The sequence below is a fragment of the Hyperolius riggenbachi genome, chromosome 12, assembly GCF_040937935.1.
Source record: "Hyperolius riggenbachi isolate aHypRig1 chromosome 12, aHypRig1.pri, whole genome shotgun sequence".
Lineage (NCBI taxonomy): Eukaryota > Metazoa > Chordata > Amphibia > Anura > Hyperoliidae > Hyperolius > Hyperolius riggenbachi.
In genome coordinates, this window is record NC_090657.1 from 205,244,161 (window position 1) to 205,265,544 (window position 21,384).

The window sequence follows — 21,384 nt, forward strand, 5'->3', positions numbered from 1 at the left end:
AGGCGAAAAAACCCTTACAAGGTAAAAATTCCTTCCCGACTCCAGATGGCAATCAGATAAAATCCCTGGATCAACATCATTGGCATTACCTAGTAATTGTAGCCATGGATGTCATTCAACGCAAGGAAAGCATCTAAGCCCCCTTTAAATGCAGGTATAGAGTTTGCCATAACGACTTCCTGTGGCAATGCATTCCACATCTTAATCACTCTTACTGTAAAGAACCCTTTCCTAAATAAATGGCTAAAACGTTTTTCCTCCATGCGCAGATCATGTCCTCTAGTCCTTTGAGAAGGCCTAGGGACAAAAAGCTCATCCGCCAAGCTATTATATTGCCCTCTGATGTATTTATACATGTTAATTAGATCTCCTCTAAGGCGTCTTTTCTCTAGACTAAATAAACCCAGTTTATCTAACCTTTCTTGGTAAGTGAGACCTTCCATCCCACGTATCAATTTTGTTGCTCGTCTCTGCACCTGCTCTAAAACTGCAATATCTTTTTTGTAATGTGGTGCCCAGAACTGAATTCCATATTCCAGATGTGGCCTTACTAGAGAGTTAAACAGGGGCAATATTATGCTAGCATCTCGAGTTTTTATTTCCCTTTTAATGCATCCCAAAATTTTGTTAGCTTTAGCTGCAGCGGCTTGGCATTGAGTACGATTATTTAACTTGTTGTCGATGAGTACTCCTAAGTCCTTCTCCAAGTTTGATGTCCCCAACTGTATCCCATTTATTTTGTATGGTGTTAGACCATTGGTACGACCAAAATGCATGACTTTACATTTGTCAACATTGAATTTCATCTGCCATGTATGTGCCCATATAGCCATCCTATCCAGATCCTGTTGCAATATAACACTATCTTCCTTAGAGTTGATGATTCTGCACAATTTTGTATCATCTGCAAAAATAGCAACATTGCTCACTACTGTATCCACTAGGTCATTAATAAATAAATTGAAGAGCACTGGACCCAGTACAGACCCCTGTGGGACCCCACTGCTAACAGTCTCCCATTTTGAGTATGATCCATTGACCACAACTCTTTGTTTTCTGTCCATTAGCCAGTTCCCTATCCAAGCACACAGACTCTTCCCCAGTCCTTGCATCCTCATCTTTTGCACCAGACTTTTGTGGGGAACAGTGTCGAATGCCTTAGCAAAGTCTAAGTATATCACATCTACAGCATTCCCAATATCCATATTAGCATTCACTACCTCATAAAAGCTGAGCATGTTAGTCAAACAGGACCTGTCTTTAGTAAACCCATGTTGATGCTGAGAAATAAGATTATTTTCTACTATGAAGTCATGTATAGTATCTCTTAGTAACCCCTCAAATAGTTTGCATACAACTGATGTTAAGCTTACAGGTCTATAATTTCCTGGATCTGATTTTTTGCCCTTCTTAAATAATGGGAAAACGTGGGCTGTACGCCAATCCACTGGGACTCTGCCAGTTGCAAGAGAGTCACAAAAGATAAGATAAAGGGGTTTATCTATAACTGAACTTAATTCCCTTAGGACCCGAGGATGCATGCCATCCGGGCCAGGTGCCTTGTCTATTTTTAATTTATTTAGTCTTGCCTTTACTTCTTCCTGCGTTAAGTATTTAATATTACAGTTAGAAGATTGAGACTCATCCGCCTCTGTAATTTGCAACAGTGCTGTTTCCTTTGTAAAGACAGAAGCAAAGAAAGCATTTAATAACTCTGCCTTACCTTGGTCATCCACCATTAAGTTTCCACCTTCATCCTTTAGGAGTCCTATACAGTCAACCTTTCTTTTTTTAGAGTTGATGTACTTGTAAAACTTTTTTGGGTTAGATTTGATATCCCTAGCGATTTGATTTTCAGCTTCGATCTTTGCTAGCCTAATTTCTTTTTTACAATTTTTATTGCACTCCTTGTAATTGCTGAGTGCAGCCTCGGACCCCTCCTGTTTTAGGACCTTATAGGCATTCTTTTTCCTCTTCATTTTATCTATAACCTTTCTATTCATCCATAGAGGCCTTTTTTTATTCCTAGACATTTTGTTTCCATATGGGATATACATACTACAATATTGATTGAGAATACGTTTAAAAGCTTGCCATTTCCCTTCAGTGTCCTCCCCTTGTAGTACATTATCCCAGTTCACCAAACTTAGTGCCTGCCTAATTTGATTGAACTTTGCTTTTCTAAAATTCATAGTTTTAGTGGTCCCGCTGCCCCGTGGCCTATCAGTCACCAGATCAAACGTTATCATGTTGTGATCACTATTTCCCAAATGTTCTTGAACCTGCACATTTGATACATTATCTGGTCTATTCGAAATGATCAGATCCAGTAACGCATTCCCCCTAGTTGGTTCCGTTACCATTTGAGTCAAGTAATTGTCCTGTAGTGCTGCCAGAAATCTGCTGCTTTTACCAGAATGGGTAGCCTCAATACCCCAGTCAATGTCTGGAAAGTTGAAGTCGCCCATAACTATGACCTCATTTTTACTTGCCGCTTTTTCAATTTGCTGTAGTAATTGCAGTTCTGCAGCTTCATTAATATGGGGTGGTCTGTAGCATACCCCAATAAGCAATTGGCAACTTTTATTTCCACCATGAATATTTACCCAAACGGACTCCACATCTTCGCAATCTTCCTCCATCTCATCGTTGAGGACAGCTGTAAAAGAATTCTTAACAAAGAGACAAACCCCTCCACCTTTTTTCCCTGTTCTATCCCTCCTGAACACATTGTATCCTTTTAAATTGGCTATCCAGTCATGACTTTCATCCATCCATGTCTCGGTTATTCCCACAATGTCATAGCCTTTGTCATTCAGAATGAACTCTAGTTCATCTATTTTATTTGCAAGGCTCCGAGCATTGGTTATCATGCACTTTATATTTTTACCACCACATTTACCAATTTTGTTTACCTGAAATGGGCTACTTGAAGTTTTACCAACCTCCTTAATCTTTACACTGTCCCCACCCCCCTCTCCACCCCCCATAATGTTAGGCTCCCACTGTCTTTTTACCTTATCTTGTCTATATGTTGAGACTTTATCCTCCCGCCTCCCCCCAGATCCTAGTTTAAAATCTGTACTTCAACAGTTCCTCTCTTGATTTTAAAGTTGCTCTGTGTATTTGATCATCAACGATTTGTGGATGATATCCCCGATCTATGAATATTTTACGTAGTGACATAAGTTGTCTGTCTCTGTCCTCTGAATTAGAACATATTCGGTTATACCTTAGAGCCTGGCTGTAAACAGTAGATTTTTTGGTGTGTTCCGGGTGGAAACTCTTCCATTTTAGGTAAATATGCCGGTCAGTTGGTTTACGGTATATGGATGTTTGTAACATTCTATCTTGTATATAAATTGTGGTATCCAGGAAACTGACATGGGAGTTTGAAAAGCTGAGCGTTAACTTGATGTTCTTGTGGTACTCTGAGAAGTTTTTGTGGAATCTGATTAATTCTTCCTGTGATGCTGTCCAGATTAATAGGATATCGTCTATAAATCTGAAGTAAGCCCATGGTTTAATTTCACAAGTTGAAAGGAAGTTTTCCTCCAATCTGGCCATAAACAAATTTGCATACTGGGGTGACATCCTACTTCCCATAGCACTGCCCATTGTCTGTAGATACATATCATTCCCAAATGAAAAATAGTTATTATTATTATTTATTAGATTTATATAGCGCGAACATATTACGCAGCGCTGTACAATAAATAGGAAGTTGTGAGTTAGTATATACCTGATAAGTTGTAGTGTGGGCTCTGTTGGTAGATCATTTAGCTGAAGGAAATGTTGGCAAGCCATATGTCTTAAAATGGGTGACAAATATTGCCTAGAATTTTCCTACATATCTACACAAGCTACCACAGTGATAGAAACTACAGATTCAAGGGTGAATCCATACATATGTCATATATAAAGACTACAGCCATATTTAGACCAGCAAAATATGTTTATTGGGTAGATTGTCAGGCAGGCAACACAGCTGACAACGCTACTTAATGAGCAAGGTTTTGCAAGAATGAAAGATTGCATTACTTTTAATTTTGATTATAGAATTTATTTTTTTTCCGGAGAAATGTAACAACTACGGAGATCGCTAATCATCTGCCATCATTTTCCTGCAAGGGGGGATGTCAGAATTCTAGCGGTTTTATTTATGCAGGAAAAGATGTCATATGGATATGTGTTAAGTTTTAATGTTCTATGCAAAATTTCATTGTAAAGTGAAAAGTTAGAGTACTTTATATTGCTCTGTGACATAGCATATTCCAGGCTGTGAGGCCTATAAGATTATTCTAGTTACAAAAAGTCAGAGCATTCTTGTTTATGCTAGTGCGTGGTTTTGACATTTAAAGAGGCTTCTGTGTGAAGACAGAAAAGCAAGTTAAACTTACATTACTGCAGTAATTATAAATGCACATAATTATTACACACAGATATTATTAATCTAAATATTAATGATCAATACAGACCCTTTAAAGAAAGGAATAGTTATTGTTAAACCCTATATAATAGAATCTATTACTCTGAAAAACATTTAAAAGCTGTATTCTACCCATGAAAGATGAGACAGTAAAACATTCTCGTAGGATTGTTTTGGTTCTGGAAGAATTGTTGACATGTTCCTTGGCTTGAAGGCCATTACAGCCAGCAAGAAAAGATACGTTTCCCAGACAGAGAAAGTCAAAATAGGAAAAGATAAAATAATAAAACAAGGGGTTTTCCCAATTAGTTAAAGATGATTCAATGATGACCCCTGCCGGTGGAAAAATATTACATTTATTTCTTCATCAGAAAGACAAAAATATATGGTAAAGGATTTTATATTATCAAGATTTAATGTGCAATTATTTCTTTTGTGATTATTGTTTTAAGAAGAATTATATAACAAGCTTTATATTTAAATAAGTATATTAGAAGCCTTGTATGTTTCAATAAGCCTTAAATTGCTGAAGACTCTCACAGGTCTGGTTACAGTGTCAACCTGACCAATCTCATGTCTGGGGAAGTACCAAGACATTCCAACCTAATTAGCAGCGAACACTTTATCAGAAATGCGTCATGAATGACATTGTGTAGTCTCAATGTCTGGGGCAGCCAGCAGATAAGATGGCTGTTGACGTCCATTTTTAATTAACCGCTTTAGAAATGACCTGATTAGAATGTGTAAACATTGCAAACCTACGTAAATTCCCACAAGATAAGGTAATTAAGAATTTATAAACAATAATATTGTGACTTAGGTAATCAAAACATGATAAAGCATTGACGCACGAAAGCTTTAGCCAATCAGAGCCAGGGATTCAGGGAAAGTCCAGATTAGGCAGCCATATTGCCTCCAACCCCTATAAAAGTAGAAGCTGAAAGCTCATAGTTTGCAGAAGCCCAACAATCTCCCGAGAAGACACATGAGGCAGAAGCTACCTTCCCACAAGTGGTTCTAGATGCTGAAGAGATGAAAGAGAAGGGGTAATATGCTTAATATTCTGGTGATTTACTTTATTAATTTTTCGGCATTAAGTTTTATTAAGATGTTAGCAAGAAGTTTTTGAGAAGCTATTTTTTATGTTGTTTCTTTAAGAAGATTACTACAAGTTTTACACAGCTACTAGATACACAGCTATTGATACAGATGAGACTCCTTTTGATCTTATTCTACATAACACAACTGTTATATTCTTTTTTGAATGTACTTAGAAGATTGATGATCGTTTGGCTCTAAAGCCTTGATGAGATGGAATACTGTTAGAAGGAAACACTACTTGGAACTGTTCATATTTTGTATATATGCTGTATGATAAGCAAATACAATTTTTTATATAAAATCATATACTGAGTGCTCTGATTTATTTCAAGGTATACCGTCAATCTATAATTACTGTTATAGAGGGTTCAGACCCCACTATACCGGATTTATATGATTGCAACGCTTTAAGGGCTGGTCCTTTACTGAGTTAGCAATCATGAAAAAGGCAAAAACCGCTCAGGTTTTTGACAGGGGGACCCGCGGAACTGCACGGAGGGCGTGGATGACGTCGTCCGTGCATTTAAACATGATGCAGGTACTTCACTTTTTTTGTATTTGGCCTCTTAAGTCCTTTAAAAAAATCAGATTTCTAAAGGAAACATTTCACACATTCAGAACAAGAACACGGGCACTCTAACAGAAACATTTCCCACACTCTGGGCATAAATAAGGATGCTCTCCTGTGGGAATTCTGTGATGTGTAAGAATAGATTTCTAACAGAAACATTTCCCACACTCTGGACATAAGTAAGGACGATATACTGTGTGAATTATCTGATGTGTAAGAAGAATAGATTTCTATCAGAAACATTTCCCACACTCTGGACACAAGTAGGATGCTCTTCTGTGTGACTCTGATGTCTAATGAGATTGGCTTTCTAACTGAAACATTTCAGTGTGACTTTTCTACAAAGATCAACTCTGCAACTTAACCAAACAGAACACAAAAAAAGATCTTTACCTATGTGACTTGATGTGCAAGAAGGTCAGCTTTCTGCCTTGAAATATTTCCTGAACTCTGGACACAAATAAGGATGCTATTCTGTGTGCCTTCTCTGATATGTATTGATATTTGCTTTTGACTGAAACATTTCCCACACTCTGAAGATGAATGAGGATGCTCATCTGTGTGACTTCTCTGATGCCTATGGAGATCATCTCTTCATTTAAAACATTCCCCACATTCAGGACACAAATAAGGTTACCCTTTCGTGTGACTTCTCTGAGATGTTTTGAGATTAGCTTCTCGACTGAAACTTTTCCCACTCTCTGCACATGAATAAGAACAATCATCTGTGTGACATCTGATGTCTATGAAGATCATCTCTCGAACTGAAATATTTCCCACATGCAGAACACAAGTAAGGAGGTTCTTCCCTGTGACTTATCTGATGTGTAACAAAATTAGCTTTCTGACTTAAAGTGGACCTGAACTCTTGCACAGGACAGAAGGAATCCTAGAGAAATGCACCCTGTATGTATTTAGAGAGTTAAGCCTTTTTAGTTTCCCCTCATTTATGTCTAATCACAAGTTGTAATTTGATCTCTTCCCGTGTCACATGACTGTCACGGCAGAGATGGCAGATACGCTCATTGGAAAGCACAGGATGTTCACAATATGTCTGCTTCCATGAATCAGGAAGTAGAAATAGTGCAGATTTTATTTTAGGATTTGTATCGGTTGTTACAAAGAATTGTTTTTTTGTTTAACGGTTATTATGCTGTTGTGGATTTTGTAGAGCAGAGAGGATGTTCTGAGTTCAGGTCCACTTTAATCATTTCCCTCACTCTGCACATGACCCTCTTCTGTGTGACTTCTCTGATGTCTAATAAGATTAGCCTTCTAACTGAAACATTTCAGTGTGACTTCTCTGATGTCTACAAAGATCAACTCTGCAACTGAAACATTTCCCATACTTAGGACACACAAAAAGGATCTTTACCTATGTGACTTGATGTGCAAGAAGGTCAGCTTTCTGCCTGAAATATTTCCTAAACTCTGCACACAACTAAGGATGCTCTTCTGTGTGACTTCTCTGATATGTATTGGTATTTGCTTTTCAACTGAACAATTACCCACACTCTGAAGATGAATGAGGATGCTCATCTGTGTGACTTCTCTGATGCCTATGGAGATCATCTCTTTGACTTAAAACATTCCCCACATTCAGGACACAAATAAGGTTACCCTTTCGTGTGACTTCTCTGATATGTTTTGATATTAGCTTTTTGACTGAAACATTTCACACTCTCTGCACATGAATAAGAACAATCATCTGTATGACTTCTCTGATGTCTATTAAGATCATCTCTCCAACTGAAATATTTCCCACATTTAGAACACAAATAAGGACGCTCTTCTTTGTGACTTATCTGATGTCTAATGAGATTAGCTTTCTGACTTAAACATTTCCCACGCTCTGCACATGAATTAGGACCCTCATCTGAGTGAATTCTCTGATGTCTAATGAGATTAGTTTTTTGACCGAAGCATTTCCCACACTCTGCAAATGAATAAAGACGCTCACCTGTGTGACTTCTCTGAAGTGCTTTAAGAAGGGGACGCTCAGATACCTGTACCCTTCCTAGGTGAAATGAGTATAGGGGTACAGACATATCCTTTACTCATTTTCACAAAGAGTTCAAAATAAAAATGCAATCAAAAAAAGTCCTTTAAAGTTCTTAAAGGAATTCTATGAAAGTTGTACTATTTTCTGGCACCAGCATGAATCAATATGGCAAAAACAGTATGAATGGTTTCAGCATATGTTTTTACTGTGCAGTGCTGTTTTTTTTTAATCTACCTTCCTGACGCCGTCCCCTTAAGAAACTGACGGCGAGGGATCATGGGCGAGTTAATTATTTGAGGTGATTCCTCTTTTTTAGTGAGGCAGTGAAATCACCAGAGCGCGTTTTACAGCGGGTGTCCCTCCGAACTAATAAGTTGCTATGAGGAGCTCTCGCTCTTAATCCTTGTTGTGAAAGGAACTTCTGTGTGCCGCTGCTTCATTGGTTAAGCAACGGCAAACTAATGAGCTGGAGGTGGGCGCGTTATTGCTCCGAACGGAGCAGAATTAAGCAGCGGGCCAGCGGCACATAGAAGTTCCTTTCACAACAAGGATTAAGAGCGAGAGCTCCTCATAGCAACTTATTAGTTCGGAGGGACATGCGCTGTATAACGCACTCTGGTGATTTCACTGCCTCACTAAAAAAGAGGAATCACCTCAAATAATGAACTCGCCCGTGCTCCGTCGCCGTCAGTTTCTTAAGGGGACGGCGTCAGGAAGGTAGATTAAAAAAAAAAATGCACTGCACAGTAAAAACATATGCTGCAACCATTCATACTGTTTTTGCCATATTGATTCATGCTGGTGCCAGAAAATAGTACAACTTTCATAGAATTCCTTTAATTAACCATAAATACTTATCTTTCATTACCCCCACGACAGTATCCTCTGAAATGATCCAGCACCATATCCATCTGATAAATGACAGTGGGCACCACGCGTGTTATCCCTGCCCCAATGACCGATGAACAGCGTGGCAATCAGTGGGAGATCAGTAGACAGGCCAGTAGTCAGTGGGAGATCAGTAGACAGGCAGTGGTGGTAGATCAGTAAAACCACCAGCAATTAGTGGGAGCTCAATAGACAGGCCAGCAATCAGTGGGAGATCAGTAGACAGGCCAGCAATCAGTGGGAGCTCAGTAGACTGGCCAGCAATCAGTCAGAGATCAGTAGACAGGCCAGCAATCAGTGGGAGATCAGTAGACAGGCCAGTAGTCAGTCAGAGATCAGTAGACCTGCAGCAATCAGTGGGAGACCAGTATACAGGCCAGCAATCAGTGGGAGATCAGTAGACAGGCCAGCGATCAGTGGGAGATCAGAAGACAGGCCAGCAATCAGTGGGAGATCAGTAGACAGGCCAGCAATCAGTGGGAGATCAGTAGACAGGCCAGTAGTCAGTCAGAGATCAGTAGACCTGCAGCAATCAGTGGGAGACCAGTATACAGGCCAGCAATCAGTGGGAGATCAGTAGACAGGCCTGCAATCAGTGGGAGATCAGTAGACAGGCCAGCAATCAGTGGGAGATCAGTAGACAGGCCAGCAATCAGTGGGAGATCAGTAGACAAGCCAGCAATCAGTGGGAGATCAGTAGACCAGCCAGCAATCAGTGGGAGATCAGTAGACAGGCCAGCAGTCAGTGGGAGATCAGTAGACAAGCCAGCAATCAGTGGGAGATCAGTAGACAAGCCAGCAATCAGTGGGAGATCAGTAGACAGGCCAGCAGTCAGTGGGAGATCAGTAGACAGGCCAGCAGTCAGTGAGAGATCAGTAGACAGGCCAGCAATCAGTGGGGGATCAGTAGACAGGCCAGAAAACAGTGGACGATCAGTAGACAGGCCAGAAATCAGTGGGAGATCAGTAGACAGGCCAGCAATCAGTGGGAGATCAGTAGACAGGCCAGCAATCAGTGGGAGATCAGTAGACAGGCCAGCAGTCAGTGGGAGATCAGTAGACAGGCCAGCAATCAGTGGGAGATCAGTAGACAGGCCAGCAATCAGTGGGAGATTTGTAGACAGGCCAGCAATCAGTGGGAGTTCAGTAGACAGGCCAGCAATCAGTGGGGGATCAGTAGACAAGCCAGCAATCAGTGGGGGATTAGTAGACAAGCCAGCAATCAGTGGCTTCGGTGGTGAGCGAAGCCGAGGTCCTGCACCTCTTATCAACACTGAATGCCAGGAAAGCCCCGGAACCCGACGGAGTGTCCCCTACCTGCCTGAAAATCTGCTGTCGGCTGCTAGCTCCCACCCTCTTCGCCATCTTCACCAAGTCCCTGGAGGATGGCAAGGTCCCCACATGCTTTAAGAGGTCTACCATCATACAAGGGGTCTCGGAGCTCAACAACTTTAGGCCCGTGGCCCTGACGTCCGTCATCATGAAAACCATGGAGCGTGCAGTCCTAGCCCACCTCAAGCTCTCCACTTCACCCCTCCTAGACCCCTACCAGTTTGCCTACAGGGAAAAAAGGTCCACCAATGATGCGATCAATGTCTGCTTGGAGCTCACCAACGACCATCTTGACAGGCCGGACACGTATGTTAGAATACTCCTCCTGGACTTCAGTTTGGCCTTTAACACCATCTGCCCACGCATTCTCCAACAGGACCTTGCTGCACTTGGAGTACACCCAAGCCTACAGCTGTGGATCACAGACTTTCTCACCAACAGGTCCCAAGTCGTCAGACTGGGCAATAGCCACACTCAAGCAGCGATCACGAACACAAGTGCTCCCCAAGGCTGCGTCCTGTCATCACTGCTGTTCTCCCTCTACACGAACAACTGCAGATCTGAGGCAGACTCTGTAAAGGTCATCAAGTTCGCCGACGACACCACCATCATTGGCCTGGTCACCAAGGATAATGTCCAGGAGTACCGCCAACAGGTGGAGAGAATCTGCAACTGGAGCAAGGAGAACAGGCTGGTGCTTAACACTGCAAAAACAGTTGAGCTAATCATCGACTTCAGGAAGTCTGCTCCCCCCCCGCCCCATCTATATTGACGGCACTGAGGTAGCCAGAGTGCCATGCACCCGGCTTCTGGGTACTATGATATCCAGTGATCTCAGCTGGAAGCCCAACATCACTGCCACCCAACGGAAAACCCAGCAGAGACTTTTCTTCCTCCGCCAGCTGAGAAAGTTCGGCATGACCCAAGAAATCCTAACCAGCTTCTACTCCGCCACCCTTGAGTCAATCCTCTGCTCCTCCATCTTGGTCTGGTATGCTGGTGCCACCGCCAGCGACGAGGACAAACTTCAGAGGGTCATTAGGTCAGTGGAGAGGATCGTTGGGTGCCCCCTCCCCTCACTTGCCCTGCTACACAACAATAGACTGAAATCCAGGGCTCTGAGGATTGCCAATGATCCCTCTCACCCAGGCCACCGCTACTTCAGCCTGCTGCCATTGGGAAGGAGGCTTCGGGCCATCTCCACAAAGACCACGAGACACAGGAACTCTTTCTTCCCCTCGGCAGTCAGCCTCTTAAATTCCCTCCACATACTACCAACAATGCAAGCCCCGACGAGCTGTGGGCGGTCTGTGCCATGGCGGATCAGTCAACCGCACCAACCAGCCCACTAGACTAACTGTCAGACACCTAGGTGTCACACTGGGGACTGTGATATGTGGGGATGTATAGGGCAATGCAATATAAGGTATAGGGCAATGCAATGCACAGTGCAATGCAATGTATAGCGGTATGTAATGTGATGTAATGTAATGCTAACTCACGCTAACTGATGCCTCTACGGCTCATTGCTATCTATCTATGTCTCTATCTATGTCTTCTTTTTCTGAGCTACATGTATTGTGCCAAAAACAATTCCGGGCATGACCCAGTCATGCTTGGCGAAATAAAGATTTCTGATTCTGAGATCAGTAGACCTGCCAGCAGTCAGTGGGAGATCAGTAGACAGGCCAGCAATTAGTGGGAGGTCAGTAGACAGACCAGCAATCAGTGGGAGATCAGTAGACAGGCCAGCAATCAGTGGGAGATCAGTAGACAGGCCAGCAATCAGTCAGAGATCAGTAGACAGACCAGCAATCAGTGGGAGATCAGTAGACAGGCCAGCAATCAGTCAGAGATCAGTAGACAGGCCAGCAAACAGTGGGAGATCAGTAGACAGGCCAGTAATGGATTGTGACAGGGAGCAGGGTAGCAGCAGGCATAGTTTCTTTATCTAGACAATAGGTGTGCCAGATAATAATGAACTTTGACCATCACATGATTTCACCATTACTATGATTAATAAGTATTTTTACAGCACTTACATTGCATCACTTTACACAGTACGTAATCATGTCACTGACTGTCACCAGAGGAGCTCACAATCTAACTTCAACCCTGGCCATAGTCTACTGCTCCTGTCTTCTGCCATAGTTTAAGTTCAGTTATGAGGGGAACCAATGAACTTACCATTATTTCCTGGGGATGATGGAGGAAACAGAAGTGGCTGAAGGAAACCCAGCTGCAAACTCTGCTCAGACAGTATCCTGGACAAGATGTGTATCGGGGACTCTGGTGTTGCAAGGAGTTGCTATCCACTGAATTTCCTAGCACAGTTTAATCCTGCAAATTATGTACTTTTTGGACCTAGAGAGTGCTTTAGCAGTTGTATCCTCTTGAAGAAATCACCACTTACATCTGAACTGAACACATCACAGGAAATAAGAAAAACCTCTGTAACAAAACCAGGAGTATAGCCTGTACAACGGAGGTGACCCTCTCCTGCGCAATACAGAATGGGAAAACTGTAAAGGTGGCCATACAGCTATTAATATTGCAGCCCAATCGACCATCTAGTTCAATCATTTTATCGAATCACATAAAAATTGGTGCTGCAACAAGCATGCCTGATCGACCGATTTCGGAATGTATAGAGCATGCTGCAAAATCTTGGGCTGACGCGGTGGATCGGGTGCGCTGTGATCGATCGGGTGCACAACCACCTACCAAGATGGCGGACCCCCGGCCTCTGTTCCCCTAAATGTAAATGTGCCCTTCGCTGGTGCTCGTGAATTCAAATCTCACCTACTCCAGCTAAACCTGGTCTCATTCACTGCTTCTCCCAAGGCCTGCCAGGCCCGTGTGTGTGTTGTCACACATGCATACCTCCCAACATTTGAATTATAGAAAGCGGGACACTTAGGCTACACCACCAATCCCTAATAGTCACGCCCACCAAAAAGTTTTTTAAGTAAATATTTTTAATTAACAAATAATATTAATTACTCTTGAAAGGGGAGGCACGTGAGGGTGCCAGTGGGTGGGGAGGAGGGTGAGGGTGGCCGTGGGTGGGGAGGAGGGTGAGGGTGGCCGTGGGTGGGCAGAGAGGGGGGAAAAAACGATCGAGACATCAGCCTGGGGATGCGGTATGTGGCATGGATGGCCGCCATTAAATTTCTCCCTTTCTCCTAATGTTCCCCCAGTGTCCCCCCCCCTCCCGCCTGCGGAGTAAAATGCGCAGCGGAGCGGGCTGTAAATCTTACCATTGCCTCTCCGTACCAGGATCTCATCCGGTCTTCTTGGCCTCCTGCTTCCTGTGACGTCACAGGAAGCAGGAAGCCCAGAAGAGCCAGATCCGGTACGCACGGAGAGGCAATGGTAAGATTTACAGCCCGCTCCGCTGCGCATTTTACTCTGCAGGCAGGGGGGGGCACTGGGGGCATATTAGGAGGGAGGGAGGGAGAAATTTAATGGCGGCCATCCATGCCGCATACCACATCCCCGGGCTGGTGCCTCGATCAGTTTTTTCCCCCTCTCTCCCCAGCAGCCGGGACCAAGGGGGGGCAGCGCGGGATAGCGGGAGGGCCCCTCAAAATTGGTACAGTCTCGATGAAAACGGGACGGTTGGGGGCTGTGCACATGCACCACGAGTTATATGCTACAACCTTGGGGGGTAGGGGGGGGGTGTCTGCGTGTGATGGCAGCACTCATGGGGAAGCAGCGGGAGAGACTTGGAGCAGCTGGACAGTCCCAGTAACTGGAGCAGGTGAGATCTAAATGCATGTGTTTGGGGGGTGGGGGGGAAACACATTCGCATTTGGGGGGTACAGCAGTCAGGTGGCAGAGGCGGCGCCACAGGTGCCAATTCCCGAGAGGTTTCATGCTGAAATTGATCGGGATTTGGCATGCGGTGTGTGGGCAGCAACAGATCTCTCCCTGTTTAGATTCGATCCATCTGCTAATACATCACTAGATGTATGGCCTTCTCTTCACTGCTTGCAATTTATAAAGATTGAAGATGTTACGGTCACTTCATATGAGGCTGGAGAGGTGGATTTATCACTGTTTGCAGGGCTTTATGTTACTGTTTTAAAGGGGAATCCAAACTGAATGGGAGGCCACCATCTTTATTCTCCTTTAAAGAATACTAGGCTGCCTTGTCAAGCTTTTAGCTGCCGTTTCTGAGTCTTACCTGGAACCAGCATGCAGCCAAAGGATTCACACCACAATCGCAACACCTGATCTGCATGCTTGTTCTGAAATGATTCCAGGCAGAAGCTGAGCATGGAAGCCAAGTAACTACCTTTCTTTGCCAGGGAATGAAGATGACTGCCTCCGAACCTCCTCTTCTTTTTAAAGCCACCAGTTCAGGGATAAGTTTTTATATGCATTTAATAGAACATAATTTAAACTGATTCTGTATAAAAGAATTTTGTTACAGGAAACCTGAAGTGAGAGGTGTATGAAAGCTGACATTTATTTCCTTTTAAGCAATACCAGTTGCCTGGCTTGCCTGCTGATCCTCTACTTGTAATACTTTAAGCCATAGTCCCGGAACAAGCGGTGTGTGGGCAGCCACAGATCTCGCCCTGATCAGATTCGATCCATCTGCTAATACATCACTCGATGTATGGCCTTCTCTTCACTGCTTGTAATTTATAAAGATTGAAGATGTTACTGTCACTTCATATGAGGCTGGAGAGGTGGATTTATCACTGTTTGCAGCATTTTATGTTACTGTATTAAAGGAGTATACAAACTGAATGGGAGGCCACCATCTTTATTCTCCTATAAAGAATACTAGGCTTACCTGCATTGCCTGTTTCTGGTGTTATTCAATCACTACTGCAGCCAAATAGACCAGCAGGACTGCCAGGCAACTGGTATTGTGTAAAAGGAGATAAATATGGCAGCCTCCATATTCTTCTCATTACAGTTGTCCTTTAAAGGGAACCAGAGACGGCCAGAGAGGGAAAAAGGAAAAAGATTTTATACATACCTGGGGCTTCTTCCAGCCCCATAAGCCTGAATCGCTCCCACGCCGCCATCCTCCGCTTCCTCTATCGGCGGTACCGGGTCCCGTCACTTACGGCGGACGCGGGCAATTGTCCGCATGCACAGGGGCTCCCGCCATACCCTTACACATGCGGCTGCGCAGTATGGAGCCGCACGCGTACGGGTATGGAGGGAGCCGCTGTGATGCGGATAATTGCCCGCGTGCTGCTGCCGACTGGCCGAAACTACGGGACCCGGTGCCGGCGGATACAGGCAGCGGAGGACGGTGGCGTGGGAGCGATCCGTGCGTATGGGTCTGGAGGAAGCCCAGGTATGTATAAAATCTTTACTTCACTTCATCTCTGGTTCTCTTTAAGGAGAAATAGCAGTTGTTGTATCAATTTATTGATGCTCATATCCTCAGCAACCTCCAGCTGGCTGCTCACTTCCTCCCTTCTATCTCTATGGATACAAAGCCATGCCTGACTGCTAGGGGCTGATAGCCATAGTAGTCAATAAGTCATCAGAGGGCGTGGCTTCCACTGACAGAGCACTCACTTTACTCCCTTCTTACCCATGTGACTAGGAAGGACGTGGTTCAGACATGGTGGGAATGAGCAGGCAGCTTTAGGTCACTGTGAATTGTTGCAGCATTTTTTCTTTTCTTTTACACACAGTTCATTTATGCAGCATTTAGGGAATTTAAATAAGTGTTCCGTGAAATGCATGTAAATAATTGTACCTGAACTTTGGCTATAAACATGGTTTTAATATATTCCTAACAATATTGTTATGACATGCCTGTGATGTAATGCAACATAACAGGCAAAGTTTGTGTTTTTTATGAAAAAAGAATATATGTTTATTAGGTTTCCTGATATTTTATGTTTGTTCTGGATTCTCTTCTTTAAAACACACGAGCAGTAAAAACAGAAAATGCAATGAACTTACAGAAGTATATAACCAAAGGCTTTGCATCACTGGGCCCAGAGATACGAGCTGAAGAAGGCACAGGAGAAATTGGGTCTATAGTAACCAAAAAGAAGAAGTGAAATATGGACTACAGTTCCACTTTAATTATATGATTTAATTATATATATATATATATATATATATATATATATATATATATATATATATATATATATATATATATATATATATATATATATATATAAAAAAAATAACCACCCACTGGAGAAACAATTTGAGCCCATTCATTTTGACCAAATAACCAATCTGCTGTGCAGAAATGCAAGAAATCTCCGCCACGCTTCACTGTTGTCTCTGATCCTTGTAATGTTCTCCCAAGCTTATGTATAGTTGTAAAAGGAAAAAACACAGAGAGATCCGGGAGCCCAATCTGGTGCAATATTATTAATAGATCAGGGTGGTGTGCAAAAATTAGTAGAGATTATACTCACAAGAGTGGGTTGCTAAGAGAGGCAACCACTCGTTTTCGCATGTGGAGAAGTACTGTTTCCACTAGGTCTTTCAGTCGCTCGATGTTCGCTGCTCCAAAACAGTGATTTTTCAGTCAAGGTGTCTCGACCAAATCTCCCCTCCTAGGTAGGGGGTACTAGTAATACTCTAATACAGGTTGGAGGCGCCCGGGGAAAAAAAACAGTAGTCTATTTCTATGTAAATATCTCTATATGGTAGTATCCAACAATGTATAGGCATAAAGTTGTCCTTCCGTTTAGATGTCCCATTTAGGATAAAAAACCAGTAGAAGCTCAAGATAAAAGGTCAGTTTATTGGTGCACTAGACAACGGGTTTCATGGCAACAGCCGCTTCCTCAGGTCAATAACAGTGCCTTTAAGAACAAATGCCGATACTCAGAACTCAAAACATCACATAAAATATTCAAAAACACAGAATTCAAAACATCACATCAAATTAAAAAAAATCTTTCTTTATACATCTAGTCCAGAATGTTGGTAACATCTCTCAATACAGCAATGTATCAGGGCATGACTATAGTACTAAGATTAATTATAGTTAAAATATAGAACATAATAGGACATTGAACCATATGTATAAACATGGTAGATCAGAGTACTATACAGAAAAAAACCCTGTAGTGTAACATGGCTAGGGCTATGCATTACTACTTGGTTCTAGCTTGGTTGCACTATAATCCCTATGTATTGCTATATTCAGCTATCCTGCATAGCCCTAGCCATGTTACACTATATGGATTTTCTGTATAGTACTCTGATCTACCATGTTTATACCAGATGGATGAAATATCATGGTCCTAAATATATGCTTATATACTACATATGGTTCAATGTATCTATTATGTTCTATATTTTAACTATAATTAATCTTAGTATTTTAGTCATGCCCTGATACATTGCTGTATTGAGAGATGTTACCAACATTCTGGACTAGATGTATAAAGAACGTTTTTTTCAATTTTACATTTTATGTAATGTTTTTGAATATTTTTATGTGATGTTTAGAGTTCTGAGTACCTCCATTTGTTCTTAAAGGCACTGTTATTGATCTGAGGAAGCGGCTGTTGCTGTTAAACGCGTCTAGTGCACCAATGAACTGATCTTTTATCTTGACCTTCTACTGGTTTTTATATTCTAAATGGGACATCTAAACGGAAGGACAACTTTATGCGTATACATTGTTGGATACTACCATATAGAGATATTTACATAGAAATAGACTACTGTTTATTTTCCCCGGGCGCCTCCAACCAGTATTAGAGTATCCATAGCTTGTGTGAACAGTTTATCTTATGTTTCTGCCAGCAGATAGTAAGAGTTGTCATCAGTGTGGAGAATCTACTGCAAAAGTTCTGCACAGCACCATTTGGGTTTTGTGAGTCACTTGGCCTTGTGTCTACATCGGAAAGCGTCTTTTGGGTGCAAGTCTTCCATGTAGACTGTTTCTTTTTATCACAATCCTTTTATTGTTTTCAGGATAAAAGTAAACAAATCCATATATGACATATGCAAATGCAATAATATGTGCAATACAGAAGGTACAGCAAAATCTGCAACGACAGATATTTAACACAAAATTAACATGGGAGCTGGCGGCACAAGGCATCATTCACCGTCTCCCCAAGGAAGTCAACAAATAGCTTAAGAACCAACAGTAAAATGGTGGCCATCACACAGTCTTGGTGACCCAATAGCTCACGACTAAGAGTACCCTATTTCCGGTATTATAGTCTGGGAGTTGCTAGAATGCCTACTCAATCTGAAGGGGAGTTTACCCAGACTCAAATAGCCTCTTAGCTAGAAGCTGCAGGAATTGTTAGGTAAATGGGACAGAACCATTTAAAGGAAGGAAGGAGTAGAGAATGAAAGGAAGAAAGGAAAGAGAGGAAGAGAAACAGGAAAGAAGAGCCACATGTAGACTGTTTCTGGCCAGACTTCTCTGGAAGGTTGAAGGGTGGGGGTGACACTGAGTGTTTCACAAATAGAATTAGTGATGAGGTTAAAAACTAATGGTAGCCTCACTGCTGGGCAGAAATATATCCATAATGCAGGTACCATCAGGAAGTGGTTTGATCAGTTCCACCTATGTTTATGACCTAAAACAGAGTTCCCCAACCCTATACTCAAGGCCCAACAACAGTGCATGTTTTGCAGGAAACCAGAAACATGCACAGGTGAGGTAATTAATGTCTCTGTAGAGCTGATTAACTACCTCTGTGGATTCATACAAAACATGCAATGATGGTGGCCCTTGAGGACAGGGTTCGGGAACACTGCCCTAAAACACATGGCCAGAATGCTAAAACACATGAAATGTCCCTAACAGAGTCCTTATCCAAACATCATTCAGGAATTCTGGGATAACTTAATAAAAGTTAGGACGTCTCAAAATGTACAGCTGTACCAAGGTAAGTTTACCAAGTAGCTTGTGGCCCCTTTTGCACTTTTTTTTGCATTGTGATGCGATGGTCCTGCCGCACTGCAACACAAAAAATGTTAATCATGGCCCTGCGGCAGAGTGCGCCTACAGGGTCATATGCATAGCGCCGCCCCCGCTCAGTGATGTATTCCCTGCTGGACAGGAAGTACGTCACTGGGATTTCTGTTGGTCCGCATCACGCTCCGTCATTTACACTACCTGTGTTGCCCATAGACTTGCAATACAGCACGCTCCACGCAGTGCCTGCGGTAACGTGCTGCAGCCCTTGCATCAGACCGGATACTTCCAGCACACCGCATTGTGTTTAAGTATGAATGACCCCTTTCACTTGCATTGCTTTTGTCTTACCCTGTGGTATAACAGGGTAACACAATGCAGACTTGTAATGCAAGTGTAAAAGGGGCCTCGAAGAACTTCTTACAAATGTGTTCAAAAAGTGTATGCTGGGGGTGTCTAAGATAATTACTGCAAAGAGCTACTACACCAAATGCTGATTTCATGTATGTTTCCCTCTGTCTACTACATTTTCTAGGAGGTTTGTTAAAGGAAACCTGAACAAACTGTAAAAAAATTAAAGAGTTTCACATACCTGGGGCCTATGTTAACATCAATAGAATCTGTTCACATTGCTCCATTAGAACAGATCCGTTCTGCACATTCCGCTGAACAGACTGCAAGTTTTTGGAGGCTGCAATAATTCCAGGGCAGCTGAGGCGTTGCATTGACCACGTGCTAACTAAACAATAACTGATGCTCAATAAAAATTGATCCGTTTTATGGATCACTTTTTACATAGATCAGTTTTTGATCCGTCCAGTGTGAACCGGGCCTTAGGAAAGTTGCAATACAGATACTCCCCTATTAACAAACAAATGACTCGATTTTATTATATTACTATATTTCAGTAAAACAAAGTTGTCTTCATGTACAAAATATTCAAAACTGTTTATTACATATTTTTGTTACATGTTACAGAATGATATAAACTTTTATAAGTAGCTCAAAATTCTTTAAAGGACACCCGAAGCGAAAATAAACTATTAAAATAAATGATCTTCCTATCTTCCTTCTCCTAAAATGACTTTAAGATATTCCACAGTCTTATTTTATGTTTAAATCTACTTTTTAAGTTTTAACCGTTTTATTGTTTTTACTCAATAACACATTCATTGAAGTATGTCAGAGCTAAAATCTATGAACTGTTGTCCCTTGTTATCTTTTTCCTGCTCTCAGAAGCCATTTTCTGCTAGGAAAGTGTTTTATAGTTGGAATTTCTTATCAGTGAGGGTCACACTGTAGTCACTTCCTGTCTGAATCAGGACTGAGTCAGCCACTTACATACCTGATATTTAACTCTTTCAGGCAGAGAGAAAAGAGAGGAACACTGCATAGTTATTTGTGTGTTTGGCACTGTACATACACATGTCTATCTCATCATGTCACATGTTACCTCAGGTATCTTTTTAAAAGCACATTCAAAACAACCAAAAAACAGTTTATACTATATATCCAAAGCCAGAGTTGTCTGAAATTAAATCATTCATCCACGTTTCACCATGTTTAACACAGAACTCAAACAAATTTAAATTACAAACAGGTTGTTTGTAAGTAGGGGACCAAAGATTCATAATTTAGGAATATGTTACTTGGTTTTCCTATGTTGTTCATTGCAATACGTGCCATGTACATTTGGTTTCTATAATGGTCACACCATACCTCTGTTACACTCTTTGGCCTCTGTCATTGCAGCCTGTAGAGCTTGGTAACATTCCGCTTGCTACAGGTGATTCTAGAACCTACTACTGATGTGACATCGGTGATTGGCTACGTCACAATCCACATCTCCAAGGACAGAAATCTCTGCTTATGATGTCTGAAGGTAAGTTGTTTGTGTGGACTGTAGGGAGAGTAGCTCAGACTGACTGGGAGTGAGCAAGCAGCTGGAGGTTGCTGGGGAGGTGATAAGGATCTAGAACAGTGGTCCTCAAACTAAGGCCCGCGGGCCGAATGCGGCCCCCTGAGGCTTTTTCACTGGCCCCCCAAATACAAAATGTATAACTTGTTGATGCGACCCACTGCACTTTTAAATATCTGTGGCCTGCATATAACATAGCAGTGCTGGCACCACCCATCCACACACCGTAGAAGCCAGCGAGCAGTCATTT

The 21,384-nt window shown here is 42.3% G+C and overlaps 1 protein-coding gene across 1 annotated transcript; it reads right to left on the reverse strand.

The window, feature by feature from the left end:
- Window positions 1-7,717: 7,717 nt before the first annotated feature.
- Window positions 7,718-10,612, reverse strand: LOC137541032 (gastrula zinc finger protein XlCGF7.1-like). Its single transcript, XM_068262178.1, has 2 exons — window positions 10,603-10,612; window positions 7,718-8,118 (listed from the first exon to the last, which is right to left on the reverse strand). The coding sequence occupies exons 1-2, from the start codon at window positions 10,610-10,612 to the stop codon at window positions 7,718-7,720; spliced, it is 411 nt and encodes a 136-aa protein (XP_068118279.1).
- Between the last annotated feature and the right edge of the window lie 10,772 nt (window positions 10,613-21,384).